Source organism: Poecilia formosa, unplaced genomic scaffold (assembly GCF_000485575.1).
Source record: "Poecilia formosa unplaced genomic scaffold, Poecilia_formosa-5.1.2 Scaffold13, whole genome shotgun sequence".
NCBI lineage: Eukaryota > Metazoa > Chordata > Actinopteri > Cyprinodontiformes > Poeciliidae > Poecilia > Poecilia formosa.
The window spans coordinates 932,429-952,469 of NW_006799952.1; the positions used below are offsets into that span (position 1 = coordinate 932,429).

Here is a 20,041-nt window from a genome sequence, read left to right on the forward strand (position 1 = left end):
TACACCGTTTTGGGCTTTTATGGGTCGTTAAAGTCGATCCAACTAATTAAATATGCAGTTGTATTTGATAAACTAGAATATTATTGAAAAATGTATTCATTTAAGCAACTTAGATCACTCCATGATCACCAATATATGTTTTTTTTTATGCAGAAATATGGGCTTGATCAAAAATATGCTGAATATCTGCTAAAAGGGTTGAATTTACCATTAATTTGACAAATGTACCATTAATTTGACAAACCTCATCAGAGCACATGTTCTAATGTATTGAGTATAGCTGTACTATTGATACGTAGAGCATTAACACATGACAATTTAAATGAATAAACCTAAAACAAAATACTTGTGAGCAGTCCTTTGTGATCACAGCATTGCACCCTCTGATGACAAAAGGTTTTAAAATGAACAATTCATCACACTGGCTGGAAGTCCACATCTGGAGCCTGGGGTAATATGCAGGGACATTATGATTTTTTTTCCCCTTCTCTTTGGATAAAAAATATATTTTTAAGTGTTTCTTAAGATCATTATGTCTGAACCTTAAGTGTGTTTCCTGCTTCAGAAAGATAGTAGTATACCTAAAGATTTTCCAAGGTGGGAACAGAACAGCCAATAATTTTCTGAGGTGTCACAGTATGTGGGCACACTTTCAATAGAGCTATGATAGAATGCCCTCGGCAGCTTCCTAGAGAGGTGGTTCCTTCTAGCGACTCTGAGGAAATACAGCCTGCTGCTCCTTTTTTTTTTTTTTTTTTTATCAGATCCATATTATTTTTCACTGAAAAATCAGTGTTCTGATGCACCAGTTTGCATACTTTGAATGTCTGCTTTGGTTCTTTCATTCCTGGATCTGGTTAATGTCTCAACACCATGTGGATATCAACTCTGCCTCTTCCCAACAGGCTAATAACGCAACTCCCCAATGACCAATAACTGTGATTTTATTAGTAAACCATATGAGAAGTGTAGAGGCATAGAGGTCATTCCTGCAATGTTTTTATTAGCACTTGCTAAAAATATTTGGCAGTGGCGAAAATATGTATTAAACAGTGAAGCCCACAGCATTCTGGCATGGCTCGATACGGTGCAGAGGAACCATGAATTGATCATGAAAATACTGATGGAAACATGAGAAACTAGTAAATATAAGAAGGGCTTGATTTGTCTAATCCCAATAAAGTTTTTTGTGATGATTATTGAGAAGGATGTAAATAATACTCAGCTTTTCATAGACAATAGATGGAACAGAAATGCCTCCCTCATTTCCTATCAGAATTAAAGTTTTAAATTAAATGGGGGGGAAAAAAATCTGAAAATCTCAACATTTTTGTGCTTAACTGCATATGGTCTCTTAGTTTTGATCCTTAATTCATAGGATTTTAAGACATGTCCAACCGTTTTGGAAAGGCAATGAAAGATGCTATTTCTAGAGTTTGAAGTGTTGAAAAACCACATGTTTTGATTCAGATGAGGTTGAGTCATTTGTGTGTCAAATCCCCAACATTGTTTATTGAATGGTTTGAAAGATTTAAAGATGATTTCTCAAAAAGATTAAATGTGTTGTAGTATTGCAGTCTACAGATCTTTGTGGAGTTGCTGAATAGAAAATGCAAATTCACAAGCCATCTGGCTGGTCACACTACATGAGTATCTATTATTTTGGCCATCACTGAAAGCTCCAGGCACTCTGCCCTTTGCTAAATAATAGCTTAACAGTGTGAGACTTTTTTTTTAAATCAGAGCTGATTTTTACACTCATTTTGTATTCTTAAGTTGCAAGTAAATCAATCATGCTGAACATGAAACATAGAAAATATTTTCCTTTTTTTTTTCAAACAGCAAATGTATAAACAGAAACTGCACCTCTGCATAAAGGCAAAAACCAATGTTGAGCAGTATTGCACTGCTTGTTTTTAGTGCACACATGCTTAGTGGGAAGAATAAAATCTATTAGCCCCAATATGATACTGCAGATCCACCTTGGGTCCCAGTGACATACAAAAATATGAAGCAGTAAGTAAATAACTCTCCAGAAAAACGCTGGTATGCATCAAAAGCTGTAGAATTCCCAAATTACTTTATATAGTCTACTGCTATAAAATTACATAGATGTTACAATGGCTGGATCATGTCATTATGTTGATTACGTTATTATTATTGTATTGCACATGTTGATGAGAAATGAGAATTTATTTTTCCTTTTAAAAAATAAAAAAAAACCTTCTATGTATTAAATTGTACATGCTTCATCCCACTTGAGAATTGTCATTTGACTTGACTTTCATTTAAATTGTAAGTAAACAAATAACATATGCAACCAGGCCAGAAAAAAAATGTGACAGCCGATTTAAAATTCTGTTAAGAAATGTCTTTATCAATGCACTCCACCGGCTGACAAAGTTTTCCTGCTCATGTTTATTCTGTGGAGGAAATAAAAGTTGTAGAAATTTAAAATTGTAGAAAAGCATAATTCGCCGCCCACTATGCACATCTCTACACATACGAACACGTCCTATTTTTGAAGATGAGTTTGTAAGGACTCTAGACGTTTATCAGGCCCATCACCCTGGGTCTAAATCCGGTGAGTAGGCACGTCTCTGTCGCTGATTAAACAGGAAAAAGGCAGGTACCCTCTGAAACCTCTGATTGCCACTTCCCATACACACAGATATGCCCTGACCTAAAAAGACCCGTTCTGGAGTCTGTTTCGCTAAGATCCACATTCTCCACATTCTTTTTTTTTTTTTTCGCTCATTGAAAACATTTGCTCGCTTCTCGTTAACTGTCCTCACCATCTAACATATTTCACCCATGGGAACAAAAATTGTTCTCAGTTTAGATGTCACCTCTCCATCAAGTGCTGATATTAATGCTGTATGAAATAGCTTATAGTGAAACGTTTAACCTCTGGTTGAGAATAATCAGCTTCTAATTGCATCTGTGATGTATTACACTCTGTCATATGTCTAGAGTTCATTGGCCATTTATGTCAGTAGCAAACAAGCCTTGTCATCCACGTTGATTGCTTGTTTTTAAAGTCACTTTAACGCTTCTGCTTATTGACAGCTCAGATGACATTTTAAATTATAGTGCAGAAAGATTTTGCTTTTTCCACACATTTTTTTTTTTCTTGGGTTTTCAACAAAAACCGAGCGGTAGAATGAAGCAATAAATTCTGTGCTTAAAGGTTTTTGAGTTCAGAAGTTCATTATACATCACCGAGCCGTACAGTCTAATCAGGATTCCAGCTGGAGGTGTAGCTGGGCGCCGACCCTGAGAAAAGAATTTGTCCTCTGCCTTATCATCAGGGAGGCTGGCAGAACAAAAGGCGAGGTGATGTTCTTTGGCTCTTCTAATACGTAGGTAATTTTCTTGGCTCATCTAAAAATGTACTGCTAATGTAATTAGCTTTGTTGAAATAACATTCGCAGAGCACATCTTTGTTGAAAGGACGTGACACCCTCTTTTTAATCAGATACTGTCACTTTTATCCCACTGAAAACATCTTAAAGACGTAAACTTATCACAGCTTTCAGCAAAAACTTTAAAGGCAGTGTTGTTGTTGTTTTGTTAGTGAACTGTTGGCGAATCTGACAGCTAGAGGATTCTGTCCTGGAAACCTGCCTGATCTCTTCTGCTCATGGTTGAAAGATCTAATGAAGGTCTGTGAATAATTCAAGTTCACCAGTACTAAATATTTCATTTTGGATGGCCTGTGGCCAGTTTCGCTAGGTAGGTTTTGACAGCTCTTTGTGTGTTTGCCCAACGTTCTTTTTGATAGGAAGAGGATTCCTCCATAAACCCTCATGATGGGGAAAACGATTTCCTATATTTTCTTCTCTAAATTGAAAGACAAACTCCCTGAACTGCTTGTGTTTAACGGAAGACTTCTAAATATTTTATGTTTGAGATGTTTGACATGTGCTTACTGTCGATCTCACATTTTTTATTTCTCTCATAAAGTAACCAGTCACCAATAAAATTGCATCCCACAGGTTTTAAGCGAGTTGGCACAGTTGAAACTTTGTTTGAATGTATGTCACTCAAATTTAAAATCCATTATTCACAGTTATTGCATTTTTTGACAACTCCTTTGGTGTTATTCACCCATTTCTTCTGCTCACTTGTCGCCACAAGCTGAACCAAAAGTTAGCATGTGCAGATCAACAACGTAAAAACTTAAGCTGTTAGAGCAACACAAGTATTTGAAAATGTAGCATAGCAAGATTATAGTACGTACCACTTCTGCAACTCATTAAGCAATGAGAAATATTATGTTGCAATTTGATTGAAGAAAAATATGCTGCTTAATTTTTTTTATTTCCATATGATGGTGCTATGTTCCCTTGTTGAGCATGCACTTCAGTGCAAGCTTTAAGTTTAATGCTGTGCAGCAATACAATAAGACTCTTTCTTGATGTCTTTGTCTTGGATAAAGAAAAAAAATCATGCTGCCTTTATGCTTCAAATTACTTGTGATGTTCTTCATAAAAGTTGAAGCTCTTTGTGCTGTTATAGCTAAAATAACAAAAGCTCTGCAGCTACGAAAGAACCGATGGGTCAGTGTTTGTCTTTAATCTCTAGCAAAGTTTTTCTTTTCACACTTTTCTTGAAAGGCTTTGCACAGTTCAGGGATTTACAAAGATCCTTTGTTGCGAACTGTATCTAGCAGTAATATATGAGAGTTTTTTTGTTGTCTTCCTTCATGGAAATCTCCTTTTTTCTTTTCTTTTACAGACATGGGACTCGTTGTGCAGGCGAAGTCGCAGCAATAGCCAACAACGGAATATGTGGCGTAGGTGTGGCCTTTAACGCAAAAATTGGAGGTGAGTCAGAGCAATAACATAACACTAGTCACAATTAAGGCCTTAAAACAAGTATTTTTTTATGTATTTCAGTAGTATGATATCATACACACAGGTTAAAGCCAAGGATACAAGACAAATTATCTTTCAGAGTAATATAAAATACATACATGATTCCTTCACATTCAGAAAAAACATCTATTTTTAGCATAATGGGGCATTGATTTGTAGCGTCCTTACAGAATAGTTAAACATCGACATTATGAAGCTGAGCTGTGAAACAGAAGACTGAAGAAAAACAGCTCCAGCTTTGATCCCGACTGACCCGTCCGTCTAAAAGTCTCTGGTCTTCAATCCACTTCCCTTGTAACAACGGTTTTTCATTAGCTTTCGCTTGTTAGAAAACCTACACAGTATGAAAAAAAGGTTAGCTAAGCTAAGAAAATAACAATCAGAGTAGAGTAGTTACTTCAGTCCAATTTAGTTACACAGAAATGATTTCTTGGTTGTTTAGAAGCTCGTTTCACCACAGGAATTCACGGTACTTGCCGTAAAGCAAAGAAATTCTGCTCATAAAATTATGTCATTATGGACAAATACACATATGCATGTGTTTTCTTTCATTCTTATCAGGGAAAGGTAATACCAGTGGATCCAGTTTGTACTGTAAGGCGATTCAAACAAGTCCACACAGCACATGAATTAGGGACCTCCCATCACTCCACTGCCACATCCAAGATGGCAGCAACGTAATGTAGGAATTAGTGTTCAATGAGGCATCTATGTATTCATGTTTGTGGTTCCAACACTCTTTCTCAGAAAGATTTTCCCCATCCTCTCCCATCCTTCACCATGCTTAATGGTGGGCATGACTTATCCTTTGTTTTACTCCAAACCCACCTGCAGTGTTTGTCACTGTAAAAATAAAAATCTATTATTTATAAGAAAAGAATCGAAGCAATAGCAAATACCCAACCTCTTTTTGTCCCTCCATGGGGGAATTTCAGTGAATCCACACCGAGGTAGGTGGCAAATGGAAACACACAGATTCAAACAGTAAGAGATGAGCAGGAATAAGGAAAATAAAGTACATGATGATACAATTCTCTCTAAATCAGGCCTCGTGTGTTTTACCTGTTTTTAGATCTTTGTCAAAGTCATGAAGAACGTCACCTTTTCTGTTGTTGCAAATTTATATTTTATAAATTATTTTTGGAGTTGAAACAGAGGTCATTATTATTAAAAAAAATAGCAGACTGTGATAATTATGAATCTCCATTGCAGAATTTGACAAAAATACAAAGTTTTTCCAAAGTGTGCTAAAAAGAAGTGCTGGCTTCTTTATGATTGTCCTTGGCAGTCTAGACAGACAGAGCAGTTGCTTTGTTGGTCACCAGTGAATATGTAGTTAGTGTCTGAACTAAAATCTGTGTAACACAGTCCATCCTGGTCCTATAACATTCTTCTGTTGTTGTTGCTAAATTATCCATGTACCCAGTGGTGTTTTTGTTCAGGCTCTTTTTTTTTCTGTGGCTGTCTTCAGAATAAAAGTGAAGCCCTGTAAGAACAATTCTTAATTTAGAATAGCGGTTCTCAACGTGGGCCGTCAGAGGACGGCAGGGGGCGCTGGCGGAACTTTTTACAAAAGGGGGGCGCTGGAATTCCTCTGGGGGGCGTTTGGTCGAAGGTAAACTTTACACCTTACAATCACAACAATACCAGTTTAGACTTTGAGCAACTTCCTAAAACTGTATCGATGGCAACTCTTCTTCTTCTTCTTCTTTTTCTTCTTCTTCTTCTTCTTCTTCTTCTTCTCTTCTTGGCGCAGCTCCGTTCTCCTGCTACTAGTAGCTTCACCGCATTAGTTCAGCGTTACACCGGCTGATGACGTTGCTGTGATTCACTTTGTCTGGTGTCTGATTTTCAAATATTTTATGTTTTATTGAGGATTTTTATACATATGTTTTGGCAGTTCTGTGATCATGTTAAGCAGCAACTTATATTAAAAAAGTGTTTTATTTCCGTTTGAAGGCTGCCCGCTTCCATGGAAGGACAACAGAAAATCGCTAAAATCACGATACCCTGACTTTGTATCCCTCTGAAAAATGAACCCATTTAAATAAAGAAATCCTTCCATGGGTGATACCTCGATAGAGAGCGTTCATTTTATAGCGTTAACACCGGTGCTGTGAGTGGTCCGGTATGAAACGGGTGTGATAGAACAACGGTACCACAGCACTTTTAAATTTCAATAATCAGAATACCGAAATTGTTTCCGTTGTTTTAAAAGGTTTTTGTCAGTCTGCCTTTTCCCCATCGATACGCTTCCCGACCGCTGCGCACCTTAGGGGGTTATAAAGCGCACATTGCGCTTTTTTCTAAAACAGGAGAAGCGGGACATAAAACGGAGCAACGAAGTAGATGTGAATTATGGCAAAAAAACAGAGAATCCGACGCTGAACAGTGAAAAATCAACACATGATGTGAAACATGACGATTAGGCGGCACAGCAGGTGATGAGTGAAGATTACTGATGGTGAGCGTCAATAAATGATAAAATAAATTTAACAACAGGAAAGAAACTAAAGTGGACATAGCAATAAACCAAGAGAGGACAATACTAATGTATTGATATGGCAAGACCTTTCGAACAATACTTAATACAGAGGACTGGCAAGAATAAACACACCATTTCCAGATAAAAGGTAAAATAATATTGTTGAAGTTCCATGGGTTTGTTGAGACCATATCTAATACTGAGAATAAATATATCTTACAGACCATAACAGTATAGAACTTATCACTTATTTATGTTTTTAATTAGATTTGATTTATTTCTTCAATATTATTTTTCATGTCAGTGTTGATGTCATGAGGCTGATGACTCCATGACACTTTCAATTTGACTCATTAGGATTTAAGAACCAGATTTGTTCTTTGTAATTTCTGTCCAGTAAAACTATTAATCTATAAACCAATAGACAGGTCTATATAAAGATATAATCCATGTTTCTGTCTCATATTTGTATGGCATTAAAAGGATCTGGAACTTTTGTTTTTCCACTGAAACCTCTGGTTTGCACAATAAATGCCATGTGGGTGAAATTTTATGGATGATGCTCTGATGTCCCATTCTCCTGAAGGCAGCACAGAGCTGCACCACCAGAAACTCACAAAAACACTGAAGAGAAGAAGAGCTATGATTAATGTAGTTACAGTTCTATCCATGTTTTAATGTTGCAGAGCTCAGTCGTTTTGCAGATAGATCAAAGTTTAAACTGGCATGTTGAACATCTTTTATCTGATCATTGTGTGGAATATTTAACAACTAGAAAATGGCACAAAATAAGAATATTTTTTCCACTCTGATTGGCTGCTGTTAGGCCTACCGATTTTAACTTGAATGTTCATTGCATTTTTTGTAGACACCTGTGAAAAATAATTTCTATTCCCATGGCTTTTTTGTTCTCTGGGAAATTATTTTTGATAAATACAGAAACAAGCATACAAATCAAAACATCTACAATAGTGATAGTAATATTAATGATAAAATAATAGTCAGTGTAAAGTAGCCTACAAATTCTTTGGTGGGGGGCGGTGAGGGACCTGGATAAAGGCTGGAGGGGGCGCTGGCACAAAAAAGGTTGAGAAACACTGATTTAGAAGAAGAAAATAAAATAAATAGTTGCACTTTGAATAAATTAGCCTTACTTCACGGTACTTCATTAAGTAGACTAAGCCCTCCTATGCCATCTCTGAGTTGCATGCACTGGGTCTGGTTTGTCACAGCAGGATTCTTGTCCAGTTAATTGCAATTTGCAACAAAATAGCAAAATACATTAAAAAATAATGTTGAATTTTTAGCTTCGTAGAGGGTGAACTACTCACCGCATCCATTGATTGATTTTCAGTCTTAGTTTGGCCAGCATGTTTGTAAACCACTTGTGCTGCTTTACAGATCTTCCTCCTCCAGATTATGGAAATACCGTGTATTATGGACAAAACATGACCACAGTACTTTTTTATGTACTTAACAATTTTGTTAATTATCATGGTAAAGATTCAAGTTACTCTTCTAGTTTCTTAGAAGAAATCAGTTTAAGTACAAACCTAAAACAAGTTAAGATAACCTCTAAATCATTCATCAAATCGAAACTGATTTGTTTTATTTTCAAAAATTGTCTTAAACTAAACGGTGAATGAGCTTAAGAATTGAAGCATATTATGGCTTAGCATTGAAACTTTGTTGTCTTACATTTGTAAACTTACATTTGCAGTACTGTTCAAGTATAAATAAACTTGAGCAGGCCAGAAAGTACTGAAAACAAATCAAGTTCATGCTGTTGTTGACAATCTCTTCTCCATCTTGATACAGCCTAACAGGTCCTTCCTATCATCTGTCTCACTGAATTTCACAAACCGCCGTTATGATTGCTTTTGAAATTTTCTGTTTTTCAAAATCTTATCGGGATTTTTTTATTGCCCAGCACTAGTTCCAGTTGAGGTTTCAGCTGCATTTAACTACCCTCTTATGTTTACATTATTACTACTTTATTTAACCGAGTAAGACGGAGTGATCTTTAAAATCTCTTTTTTTTTACATTCACAATGTCGGACAGGAAATGTTTTTTTTCCTGGAGTGCCTCCCAAATATTTACTCAGTATAAATCAGGTGGATTTATACTGAACTAATTTTATAAATTGTTACATTAAGGCTTACCACCAGCAGTTAAATATAGCTCTGGTATAAGCATATATTTATCCTTGTTGAATAAGTGCACTGGCATTATTTTCTTCACATTTTTACAGCGCAAGATTATCCCAATGCAATAACTGTGGAATATATTTTAAGCCTCTTTACACACCTTCACCCTGGTTGCCAATGAGCATGCTGGATACTGTATTTAATCAGCATAAATAACAAGTTTATTATTACATTAAATGAGGTTTCTATAATTTAATTAAAGATGAGGTGCACACGAAGGCTTACATTAATTCACAAAGATAGTGATTTCTTGGTTGGTGTCTTACGCTTTAGGTATAAGCACAGTTTCACAGTTAGCTCCCTCTCTTCAGGTTTTATTAATGACACAGTGGTAGCGTTTATAGCTGGTATCTTTAATGTGACTTTATGCGCCATGGGGAGCCGAGTACTGACTGGGTGATTGTATTTTTCAGCAGTTGAAGTGTGACTGCACCTCAGAGCAAGGCACTGGGATGCAATGAACATTGCTTAAACCATTACCACTGAGAGGCCCGGCGAATCATGAGATGCAGCAGTTGTTTGTTGACTAAATAGATCATGACTTCACCGATGCTGCAAATACAATTCTCAGCCTAATGAGTTTCTGCTGTCGTTTCTGATGGGTTTTTTGTTAATCACCGAACTTGTGTTGTTTGTTTTTACTGCTTTTATGTAAACATATTTTTTATCTGTTATTGGTAATAAGATTAAGATTAATCTCCCACATCTCAAACTGAGCCTTTTTGGGGGGGGGGAGGTTAAGCTCAAAACCGTCACATTAGAAACTATTTTCATATACCAGAGAAAGGTACGCAAATGAGAAAACATGTAGTTGTGATAAGCCTTCTCAGGACTGAGCTATTAAAATTACTCCAATAGCACATCAGTTATCCAATCCACCAGGTACCAAAATAAAACAAACAACAACAAAAAAAAAAAAAAACAATGCTAACATCTAAAGTCTGGCATGTCTCAGTTAAGATCACTGTTCACTGTTCAACAGTAAGAAAGAAACTAGGAAAAAAATAGCACTAGCACCCAAGTGAGACTTCCAAGACCATTGCTGAGCAAAATAAATAAATAAAAAAAATACAAAGGCTTATTGTGGAATTGGCAATAACAACTCAGCGATTTCCAAGAAAATCTGACTTTTTCTTTTGTGTAAAGTTTGTTTCCACCTACATCTGACATAAAGCTGACATGGCATTTCAGAAAAGGAACATCATAATTATGGCACATTTTGGTGGTGGTGGTAGTTTCATTGCACTTTATACGTGCAACAGGACAATGATCAAAACCACACCCAGCAAGACTCCTTCAAAAAGTGATGGTTTTACAGTGGCTTCGTTAAAGGTCGGACCTAAATCTGATTACGGTGCTGTGGTGTGACCCTAAACTAGAGGTTCCTACTCAAAGACTTCTAGTGTGACTGAATTTAAAAAAAAATTGCAAGAAGAGAGGGCCAGCATTTCCTCCAGTGATATTATTTTAAAGACAGTTATTGCAAATGCTTGATGGTAGTTGTTGGTGGTACAGGGGCACAACCAGCTTAGCCGTTGGAGCCATAACTTTTTTACATGGGGACTGATTGGATTGGACGCCTTTTTATCCCCTAGATTATAAAAAACATTATTTGAAAACTGCATTCTATATTTACTCAGACTATCTTGGTCTGAAATAAAGTTACTTTCATGAACTTAAACTTTTATGGGCAACCAAAAAATAAAAAATAAAACAACTCTGTATTTGTAGTCTTTGGATCAAACGTCATGGCTTGCTTTATTAAGTAAATAAAAGGTTAATTCAATTTTCAAAGAGTTTAGCTGCGCTACTCACAGATCAGTGTGTGTCTTAAATTGTGGCTGATGCCAAGAAAAATGAATTCACAATGCAGCGGGACATCTGGCTGCAAATCACCCGCCTGAGAAGCCGCTCAAACTTTTGGCGCAGCCGCTTATTCAAAATGCAATAAACCTGCCAGCATGGAACAATCTGTATTAAGAGAGATGATATGTCAATCACAAATTAACCATTTATCTTTGTTTGCTTTGCTTCCTGAACATTTTTACACTTGATGGAGTATTCCAAGGAGGCTTTTAGTAACTTTTGTCATGAAGCAATCTGTCACTGCCGAAACGGCAGCCAACAAGACTCAGTGGAGCCCATGCGGCTCTGAGCAGTCCCGCTCACAGATGTTACTCATAACTCCCCTTCTTTGTCTTCATTACCATTCATCTCCCGACAGAACCACGCATTGGCCCTGGTCTCATAAATTACTCCTCAGTGAATCTGTTCACGTCACAGGGTCAGAGAATTGTTTATAAACAACCGCAGTTTCCTCCCAGACACTTATGGTGTGTATTTGGGGTGTGTACCTGTGAGAGAAGCATTTGGGTTTGCAAAAGTACTCAAATGTGTGTGTGTATGTGTGTGTGTGTGTGCCCCTTAAAAAATAATGATGATAAGTGATTTGGGTCAAAAACTGTGCAGTTGACCCTACTTGACTTACTCTCCATCTCCTTCCTTCCTTCCGTCCTTATTTGCCTTGCATTTGCACAAACACACACTCACACACACACACACACACGGACACGCATTCGCTGCACCCTTACCTGCTAACCGTGACTCAGCGTAGCTGCAGAGAACGTGCACAGCAGCGCCTAGAGACGGCGTTGTAAAGCTTCAGGATGTTGATGGGAATTGTTACGACAGTAATCATCATTGCTTCTGCGGTAACGCTCTTGCATAATCATCACGAAGCAAACAATGCGCTTTATGTCACCCATTTATGTTTCTTACATACTCTTCAGCGTTCAAACTCGCGTTGCACCCCTGCAGAGTAATAACTGCCTTGTCTGCCTCTCCGCCAGCTTACTTTATCTAAAAACTCTAATGTGAACGTCATCACTCATAATGTTGCCTCTGATGTCCATGGGCCCCAAGCCGGTAATGGACCTTATTTGAGGGTGGTGCATTTCATGGCTTTCTACAGCTGTTAATGTTCAGAGGAGTGATCTGAGGCTGTGAACTTCAAAGGCACAGAACGTGTTCAGGTATGATGAAAAGTGACATTTAGTGCTACCCTGTGGACATGTTGGTCCGTTGGAGGTTCGGCTTGTTTCTCTGTATGTGGTTCTTTTGTCAGCGGTGTGTCAGATTTGTGTGCTTATCCTTCCTGTATCGCTGTGTCTTCTGTCTAAGTAGGAAGAAACAGCTGTCCTTGGTTTAACAGCTGGACTGTTGTTTGAGGATAAAATTCTGGTGGTATTCCTCAGAGCAGAAGGCCTTGTGCAGTAAATCATTAAAACCTCAGCGGTTTGATTCTTTTGTTTCCTGTTGTTGTTAGAGACGCAGCAACCAGAATTTTGTGTCCAATTTAAAACTTTTGCAAAGCCTACACTGGCTGTGTTTAGACAGTTCACATTCCTCTTTAAAAATTTGAAAATACAAAAATATGAACACCATTGAAATATTAATTTTAGCTTTCCTGCAATGAGCAACCATGAATTATTTGTTTCCAAAGCAAAAGGAAAGTCATACTGTATTTATGAGAAAGTAGCTACTGTAAAACAAGGTTTTACTAATGTCTTAAAATAAATACAAATATTATGGAGTTGACATTTTCAGCCATCTTCTGTTAACAGTTAGCACAGCTAGGATACATAACATTGCTGGGGCAGCACGTTCTGCATCTTTTTCTTGGAGAATGTTGCTCTTTACCTTGGTTCTGGGATTTTCAAAAAGCTATCAACTTCCGGCGAGTTTTATGACAGATGTTGAAAAATCAAGAGGATGAAAAAAAGCAAGTTGTGACTTTCCTGATATTTGCTGAATGTTTTGCTCTCTCTTGCTCTATTATGGTCAGAATGAGCTGCAAAGATATCCTGAAATTCTATAGAACATCAGTAAATAATAAAAAGCTCAGCAATTTTCAAATATGGTGTATTTTTGTAGCATTTTGGAAAAACTAAACGGCCTAAGGTTCTCAAACTCAACAGGACTTAACTCCTTGGGCTATTGCTGGAAGGGCTATGTGTCACTTTTAGTTTTCGGCCTTGTCAGTAACGTAACCAGCAGACCCTGATCACAAATATCTCAGTGACATGTTAGCTGCATACTGATGTAAGGCTTCTGAGATGCATGCCAATGCTTGGCAAATTAGAAATTTGTAAGGACGCACCAAGATCTTGTGATACTGTACTCTGGAATGCACGTATAGCCAGTGGAGCAGAACAGAAAGCATTGTGACGTGAGAAAGCATAGGTGACTTTGTCAGAAACATCACAGCAGCATTTTGAGCAACCTGCTAATTGTCCGAGGCGGTTTTGATAAGGCAGGTGAAATTATCCAGTCTCCCAAGAAATAAATGCACCAATAAAAATGTTCAGCTCTGACCATGAAGTAATATCACTCAACTTCGGAAACCAAAAGATTGGACATGAACATCTGAAGAAAATCCATAGTCAAAGTATCCCCCAGAGGGTTGCACGGACGACTTAGCATAAGATTTGATTTGTGCCTTTTCTTAACTATGTAGAAAAGGGACAACCTTTTCTACATAGTTAAGAAACTTCACCTTACCTGCAGGACATTTTCTGTCTTTCTTTTTTTCCACAGGAGTTCGTATGTTGGATGGGGAAGTGACAGATGTGGTGGAGGCTCATTCCCTAAGTCTTAACCCTCAGCACATCCACATCTACAGTGCCAGCTGGGGCCCCGAGGATGATGGCAAGTCACTGGATGGCCCTGCCAAACTGGCAATGGAGGCTTTTCTTCAAGGCATAACCAAGGTTGGTTTGAACATAACTTGTGAAACTGTGCAGCGAATTTCTATAATAGCTTAAAACATTTTAGATTTAATTCCAGCTACAAATTTTACAAAACGCTGAAGCTGCAGATGTTAAAACATCTCAAGATAAATTTGAAGTTCTGTGACAAATGGGTAAGTAACTTAATTAGGCATAAAGGCGTATCACAGATTGAATTTTTAAGTGATAGATGTTTGAAGAGTTTCATTTAGTAAATGAAGAAGAATATCTGAAACATAAAATAGCAAAGAATATTAACTATTCTCCAAAAAAAGATTTCTGAGTTCTGGCTCTTGCGCAACATTGCATCAGATTCTGACACTATTCTGAAGATGAAATCACTGCATTGTCTAACGAACACTTCTGACAAACCGTGTCAGTGAACACTGATCATTACTGCATAAATACAGGTAACTTGAAGCTCTACCATAAGAGGAAACAGGAATCCTATAATGTTGCTTATGATCAACAATTTTAGAAGAGTTTCAATGAAAAGCTGTCTTACCTGCAATCAAAAGCTGCTGCACACTGAAACCTTTTGGCTTATAAAAGAACAGATATACAGAGTGGTCCAGACTGCGAATTAGCTGAAATGCTTAAAAACGTCATATTACAGCCCCAAAACAGGATGGGAGGGCATATCATAAAATACCATATCATACAGGCTTCCTACACTGTCGTAAAGAAAATGGAAAAGTGGCTTTTCATTTTATTTGTTTACTAGGACTGAGTAAGAATGAAAAATGAAAGCTGAATCTGAAAAAAAAAAACTGTCTCAGACTGCAGTCTGTGCATGAGAAATGTCTGTATTTCTAAAAATAGATTGCTCTAATCAAAGTCCTTTTATGCATTAACGATGCACCTCGTTCCCATAATGACAGCTTTTTCTACGTCTGCCAGATCTTGAATTTATTCTCACAAAACTGCCTAGTTTTTTTTTTTCTTCAGTGACCAACCAAACACCCTGCTGTGTGCATGTAGAACCTGTATTTTATATATGTAAATTTTAATTGCAGAGATGATATAAAACCAGATGGTGACAAGTGTTTATTTAGAAAGAAAACAGGTACCAAATTTTTTGACATCTGTTTTTATGTTGTAAAGCACTTTGAACTGCCTTGTTGCTGAAATGAGCTAGACAAATAAACTGGATTGATTGATTGATTGATTGATTGATTGATTGATTGATTGATTGATTGATTGATTGATTTGTCTGACGATATTCCTCTGTTTGACAGTTCCTCCATCTATCCACCTGTCCAACTTGATCCCTACAGAGTTTGTGTGTGTGTGTGTGTGTGTGTGTGTGTATATATATCCAGCTCAAAAAAATAAAGGGAACACTCACATAACACATCCTAGATCTGAATGAATGAAATATTCTCATTGAATACTTTGTTCTGTACAAAGTTGAATGTGCTGACAACAAAATCACACAAAAATCATCAATGGAAATCAAATTTATTAACCAATGGAGGCCTGGATTTGGAGCCACACACAAAATTAAAGTGAAATGTTCCCTTTATTTTGTAAAAATATGAAACTTTATAGTGTAGAAATCTGTTGTGGATTAGATATCTAAATGGCTACATTACAACAACAAAAATAAAGTACCATGAAAGAGTACTTGACTCATACAGCTAAAAAGCAACCATAACTTGAGGTAAAAAAAGAAAAAAGAAAAAAAAATATTAATCTTTCCAAATCCACATAAAGAAGCAGTTATCACCCTTCAACTTCTGGCCGTTATAGAGAAGAACAAAGTAAAAAGAAGGGGTAGAAAGTGTAGACCCTGTTATAATTGCGTCCCCTGCTTCCAAGAACAATAATGTCTGCCACTTCTCTAGACTACTTAAACAAATTGAAAGCAAGAGGTAATTAAGTCTTACATGGGGAATAGTTGTATCATAAGGCCCTAATCCTACACAACAAAGGAAAGAGAAGTTATGAACACAAGTTACAGTTAAGTCAGCAAGCCGCTCACATTAATCACCGCAACCCCTGATTGACAAGCTTGGCTGTGCATGAACAGCAGGTAAGATGGTTAGCTGGCATCCTGGCTTGAACTGTAGGGCCAACACTGCAGTCCAGTCAGCCACAACTAAAGACGAGCCGAAGGGAGGGAGCCATCATACAGGGCAAGCACATCCAAGAGTCAGTGCCTAACACCCCTTTAAGCAGCTCCATTTGCATAGTGAACGACAAAATTACCCACAGTTGGGAGGCGAGGATAGCAGCGAACAGCAGAGGGAGGTGACATACATCAATTGGTCTTCTTAGTTTCCAAAGACATAGTGCGGGGCTGTTAAAACGGGAGGTGATGCAACACAGTAGTAAACATGCTCTGGGAGGCTCAGGATGAATTCACACATAAAATTTTAATTATTATAAATAAGCTTCTGCAGTTGAAACCTCCACAGATGTTTCATCATATTTCAGGAACCTGATTCGTTTACAGATCACTGCATTCTGTTCTTATTCATTTTTAACATGGCTTCCCACCTGTCTTGTCTTGGCAACGCATGTGCTCTCTTTCATAATTAACACGGTCAAACAGACAAATGTCATTGGTCACGTTCGGTCACTTTTTTATATACCTCATGGTGTAGAAATAAGATCTATTTGTTGACACCAACAACAGTCTTGTGTAAAACTCAATTATTAATCTGTAGCTCAAGCTGTTTCCTTCTGAATTTGCTCGCTGCAAAAATTAATTATTGAGGTGAGTGCTTGGAGGTTGTTGAGTGTTTGTTTGCATAAATAGTTGTTGTACACAGCAAATATGATTTGAGTTGTTGAAGTAGAAGAAAAAATAACATTATTTAAAACACAGTTCACCACAGCACCGAAACTGACAGCTTCATGTTGCAGATATGTAGAGCCTCGCAAGAGTTTTAATCCCCTTGAATTTTTTACATTTTTACACATTGCAGCCGCATTGTATTGTATTCTGATTTTTTTCTTCTTTTTTTTTCTTTTTTTTTAATGATGGACCCACACAAAACAGCAGATAAAGGCAGGGAAAGGAAACAAAAGTAGGGATTTTTACTAATTAAAATCTGAAAGGTGTGGGAACCCTTTGTATTCACCGAAGTTGCAGTTTTGTTCCAGTCTTTTGGGGTTTGTCTCTACTATCTGTGCACATCTTGAGACTAACCTTTCTGTCCATTCTTCTTCACAACATATATCGGTAACTTAGGTTTTCTGTCAAAGAAAAGTAGTTGTAGGTATAATGTGTTTAAGGTCATTTGGTTTGTTATGTTTGTGCCACTTCTGTAGGATTGAGGTTTGGAATTTGACTAGGCTATCCTATCACCTGATACGCTTTGATTTAACCCAGTTCATTATTGGAACCCCACCCCAGTCTAAATTATTGCTCTACATTTAGTTCCATCAGTGTTTCAATTGACTCGAGATAAACATTCACGTGAAGGCACCCCCATGTTTTACTAGTGGAATAGTGCATGCCGCACTTTTCAGACTTGCAAAAATTGTTCCAGAACTTGTGTGTAATTTTCCCTCGTCTTCAAAATGATGTAGCACTTTGCTGTGGTCTATTATATTGGTGTATTGGTATGTTACACGTTACAAAATGAGGAAAAGATCAGAGGAAATGAATACCGTTGAAAGGCACTTTATTAATTAAATCCAGAAATATAGAAACTCTTTCCTCAGTAAGAAAGTTGTCATAAAGTTTTATTTTCAGAAATATTAAAGTAATTTGTATTTTGCATAAGAAATATGAGAGAAGACATGCAGAATGTCCACACACTACTTTCCACGGGAGGCGGACAAACTCAAGGTGAATTTGTTCATTTCTCATCGACTCCATAGGCTCCAGCAGAATTAGATATGAATGAGTTTGAGCCTATTACCCAAGTCTAATGTCATCATTCCTCATGTGTCAAGCTCACAACATCAAAGACCATTAGCAGATCAGCTAAATGAGAAAGATGAGATGGGAGAAAACAGAAACAAAGCTGATGAAGGAGTGAGATTCAAAGGCAGCGATAATTGTCATGCAAATGAAAGAAACTGCAAATTTTCCGTGGCGACGCATGACTCATAGTTCACATCCCCAAATGTGTGCAGCTCCACATATTATGGCGTGTTAGTGGAGATAAATTACCTGACAGGAAAACAACAGGAGCCCTCTGGTTCAGTGTGTGTTCTCCTGGCAGCGAGATAACGGCTGGCGCTAAAGTGTTCTCGTCTGGGTATCTGTAAGCCGCAGCAAAAGGCGGCGCCGGGTCATAAATTGAGCTGGACGGTTTAGGAGTGTTATGTACAGTCTGGTGTGACCATCCCCGTTCGATGGAGGCTGCATCCAACACTCAGCAAAAGCTCATTTATCCCATCTTCTAATGAGAGATCATTTGTGAGATGGGGGAGTGTAGGAATCAATTAAGAAAATTAAATGGATAATCCTTATATAAAAAAAAAAAAAAGCTTGTACCAGCTCATTTAAAATCTGTCTTCGGGTCCAATTAAGGTCCCTTTGTAGACTTATGAGCTTAACATTTCCCTGATTAAATGTGCCAGAGAAAACAGCATCATAGCAGCACTGATAAGGAAGTAAATCTTTGGTAACTAGACAGGCGCACCCACTCTGACAACTGCATTTTTCCCCCCCGGTTAAGGGGAAACCCTTTTTTTTTTCTGTTTTTTTTTTTTGGTTGTTGATTATGATCACTTCTGGAGATAGTATTACTCTGTCTTGCATAAGTAGTCGTATTCCTTGAACTTTTTGCATTTTGTTACATTAAAACCACAAGCCTCGGTGTATTTTAATGAGACGTCATTTCATAGGCAAATACAAACCTCCACATAATTCTGTATAAAGTAGAAGTTTTCTAATTTCTTGACAATGAAATTCTGAAGGGCATGTCATATTCAGAAATCCTATCCTACTACTTTCAGTGCCATTACACCTGAAAGTCTTTAATAGTTGGCTTCATCCAGCTTTGCACATAAAGGGAATGAAATATTTGCCCAGTCAAGCTCAGGCATATCGAATAGAGAGTGCCTACAGGATACATTTTCAAGCCCGGCCACAGTCTCTCAGATAAGTTTCGGTGCCCACTTTGCTTTGGCCTTTCTAACAGATCGGTTTCACCTAAACCAGTTGTAGCTCCGGCTTTCTTTCTCAACAACAGCACGCGTCTTGTAAGTCTTCCTTGAAGGCCATGTTACCTGAGTTAATGTCTCTTGGTTGTCCTGTCAACGGATTGTCCCACCTGAATTGTGGATGTGCTCATCTTCTCTCGAGTTAGGATGCGATTCTTGGCTCAATTATTGTTCAGTAATTAAGATGTGCTGGATTTTATTTATGTGTACTAGAACATAGGTGGCTGAAAACACATGCAAAGCTAACTCTTTATATTTTTATTTGGTAAACGTGCAAGTGGTCCACCTCCTATTCATGTGCTGTTTTTGTCTGTCAGCTCAGTTCATTAGAGTTTGTGTTTGCGATGGAAGAAACCGTGAAAAGGTTCAACGGATATTGATATTTATTATTGTTCTTTAGCTGAACTGTTAGAGAAAGAAGATGCTCTTTTTGTTACAGGTCATTCTTGTGAATATTTGTCTACCTGCATTCCTGTTTTCACACAATAAAAGATTCAGTATAGTTGCATTATTGAATTCATTTTTTTTTAGAAAAGGATGAAACAAATAAAAGA

At 37.5% G+C, this 20,041-nt stretch overlaps 1 protein-coding gene across 3 annotated transcripts in view; it reads left to right on the forward strand.

Moving 5' to 3' along the window:
• furinb (furin (paired basic amino acid cleaving enzyme) b) overlaps positions 1–20,041 on the forward strand; it is a 125,805-nt gene that overhangs the window by 84,482 nt on the left and 21,282 nt on the right. For all 3 annotated transcript variants that reach the window (XM_016668041.1, XM_007545496.2, XM_016668040.1), the window contains 2 exons: positions 4,741–4,829; positions 14,170–14,342. In XM_016668041.1, coding sequence (XP_016523527.1) covers positions 4,741–4,829; positions 14,170–14,342 — 262 coding nt within the window. The remainder of the gene's footprint in view (positions 1–4,740; positions 4,830–14,169; positions 14,343–20,041) is intronic.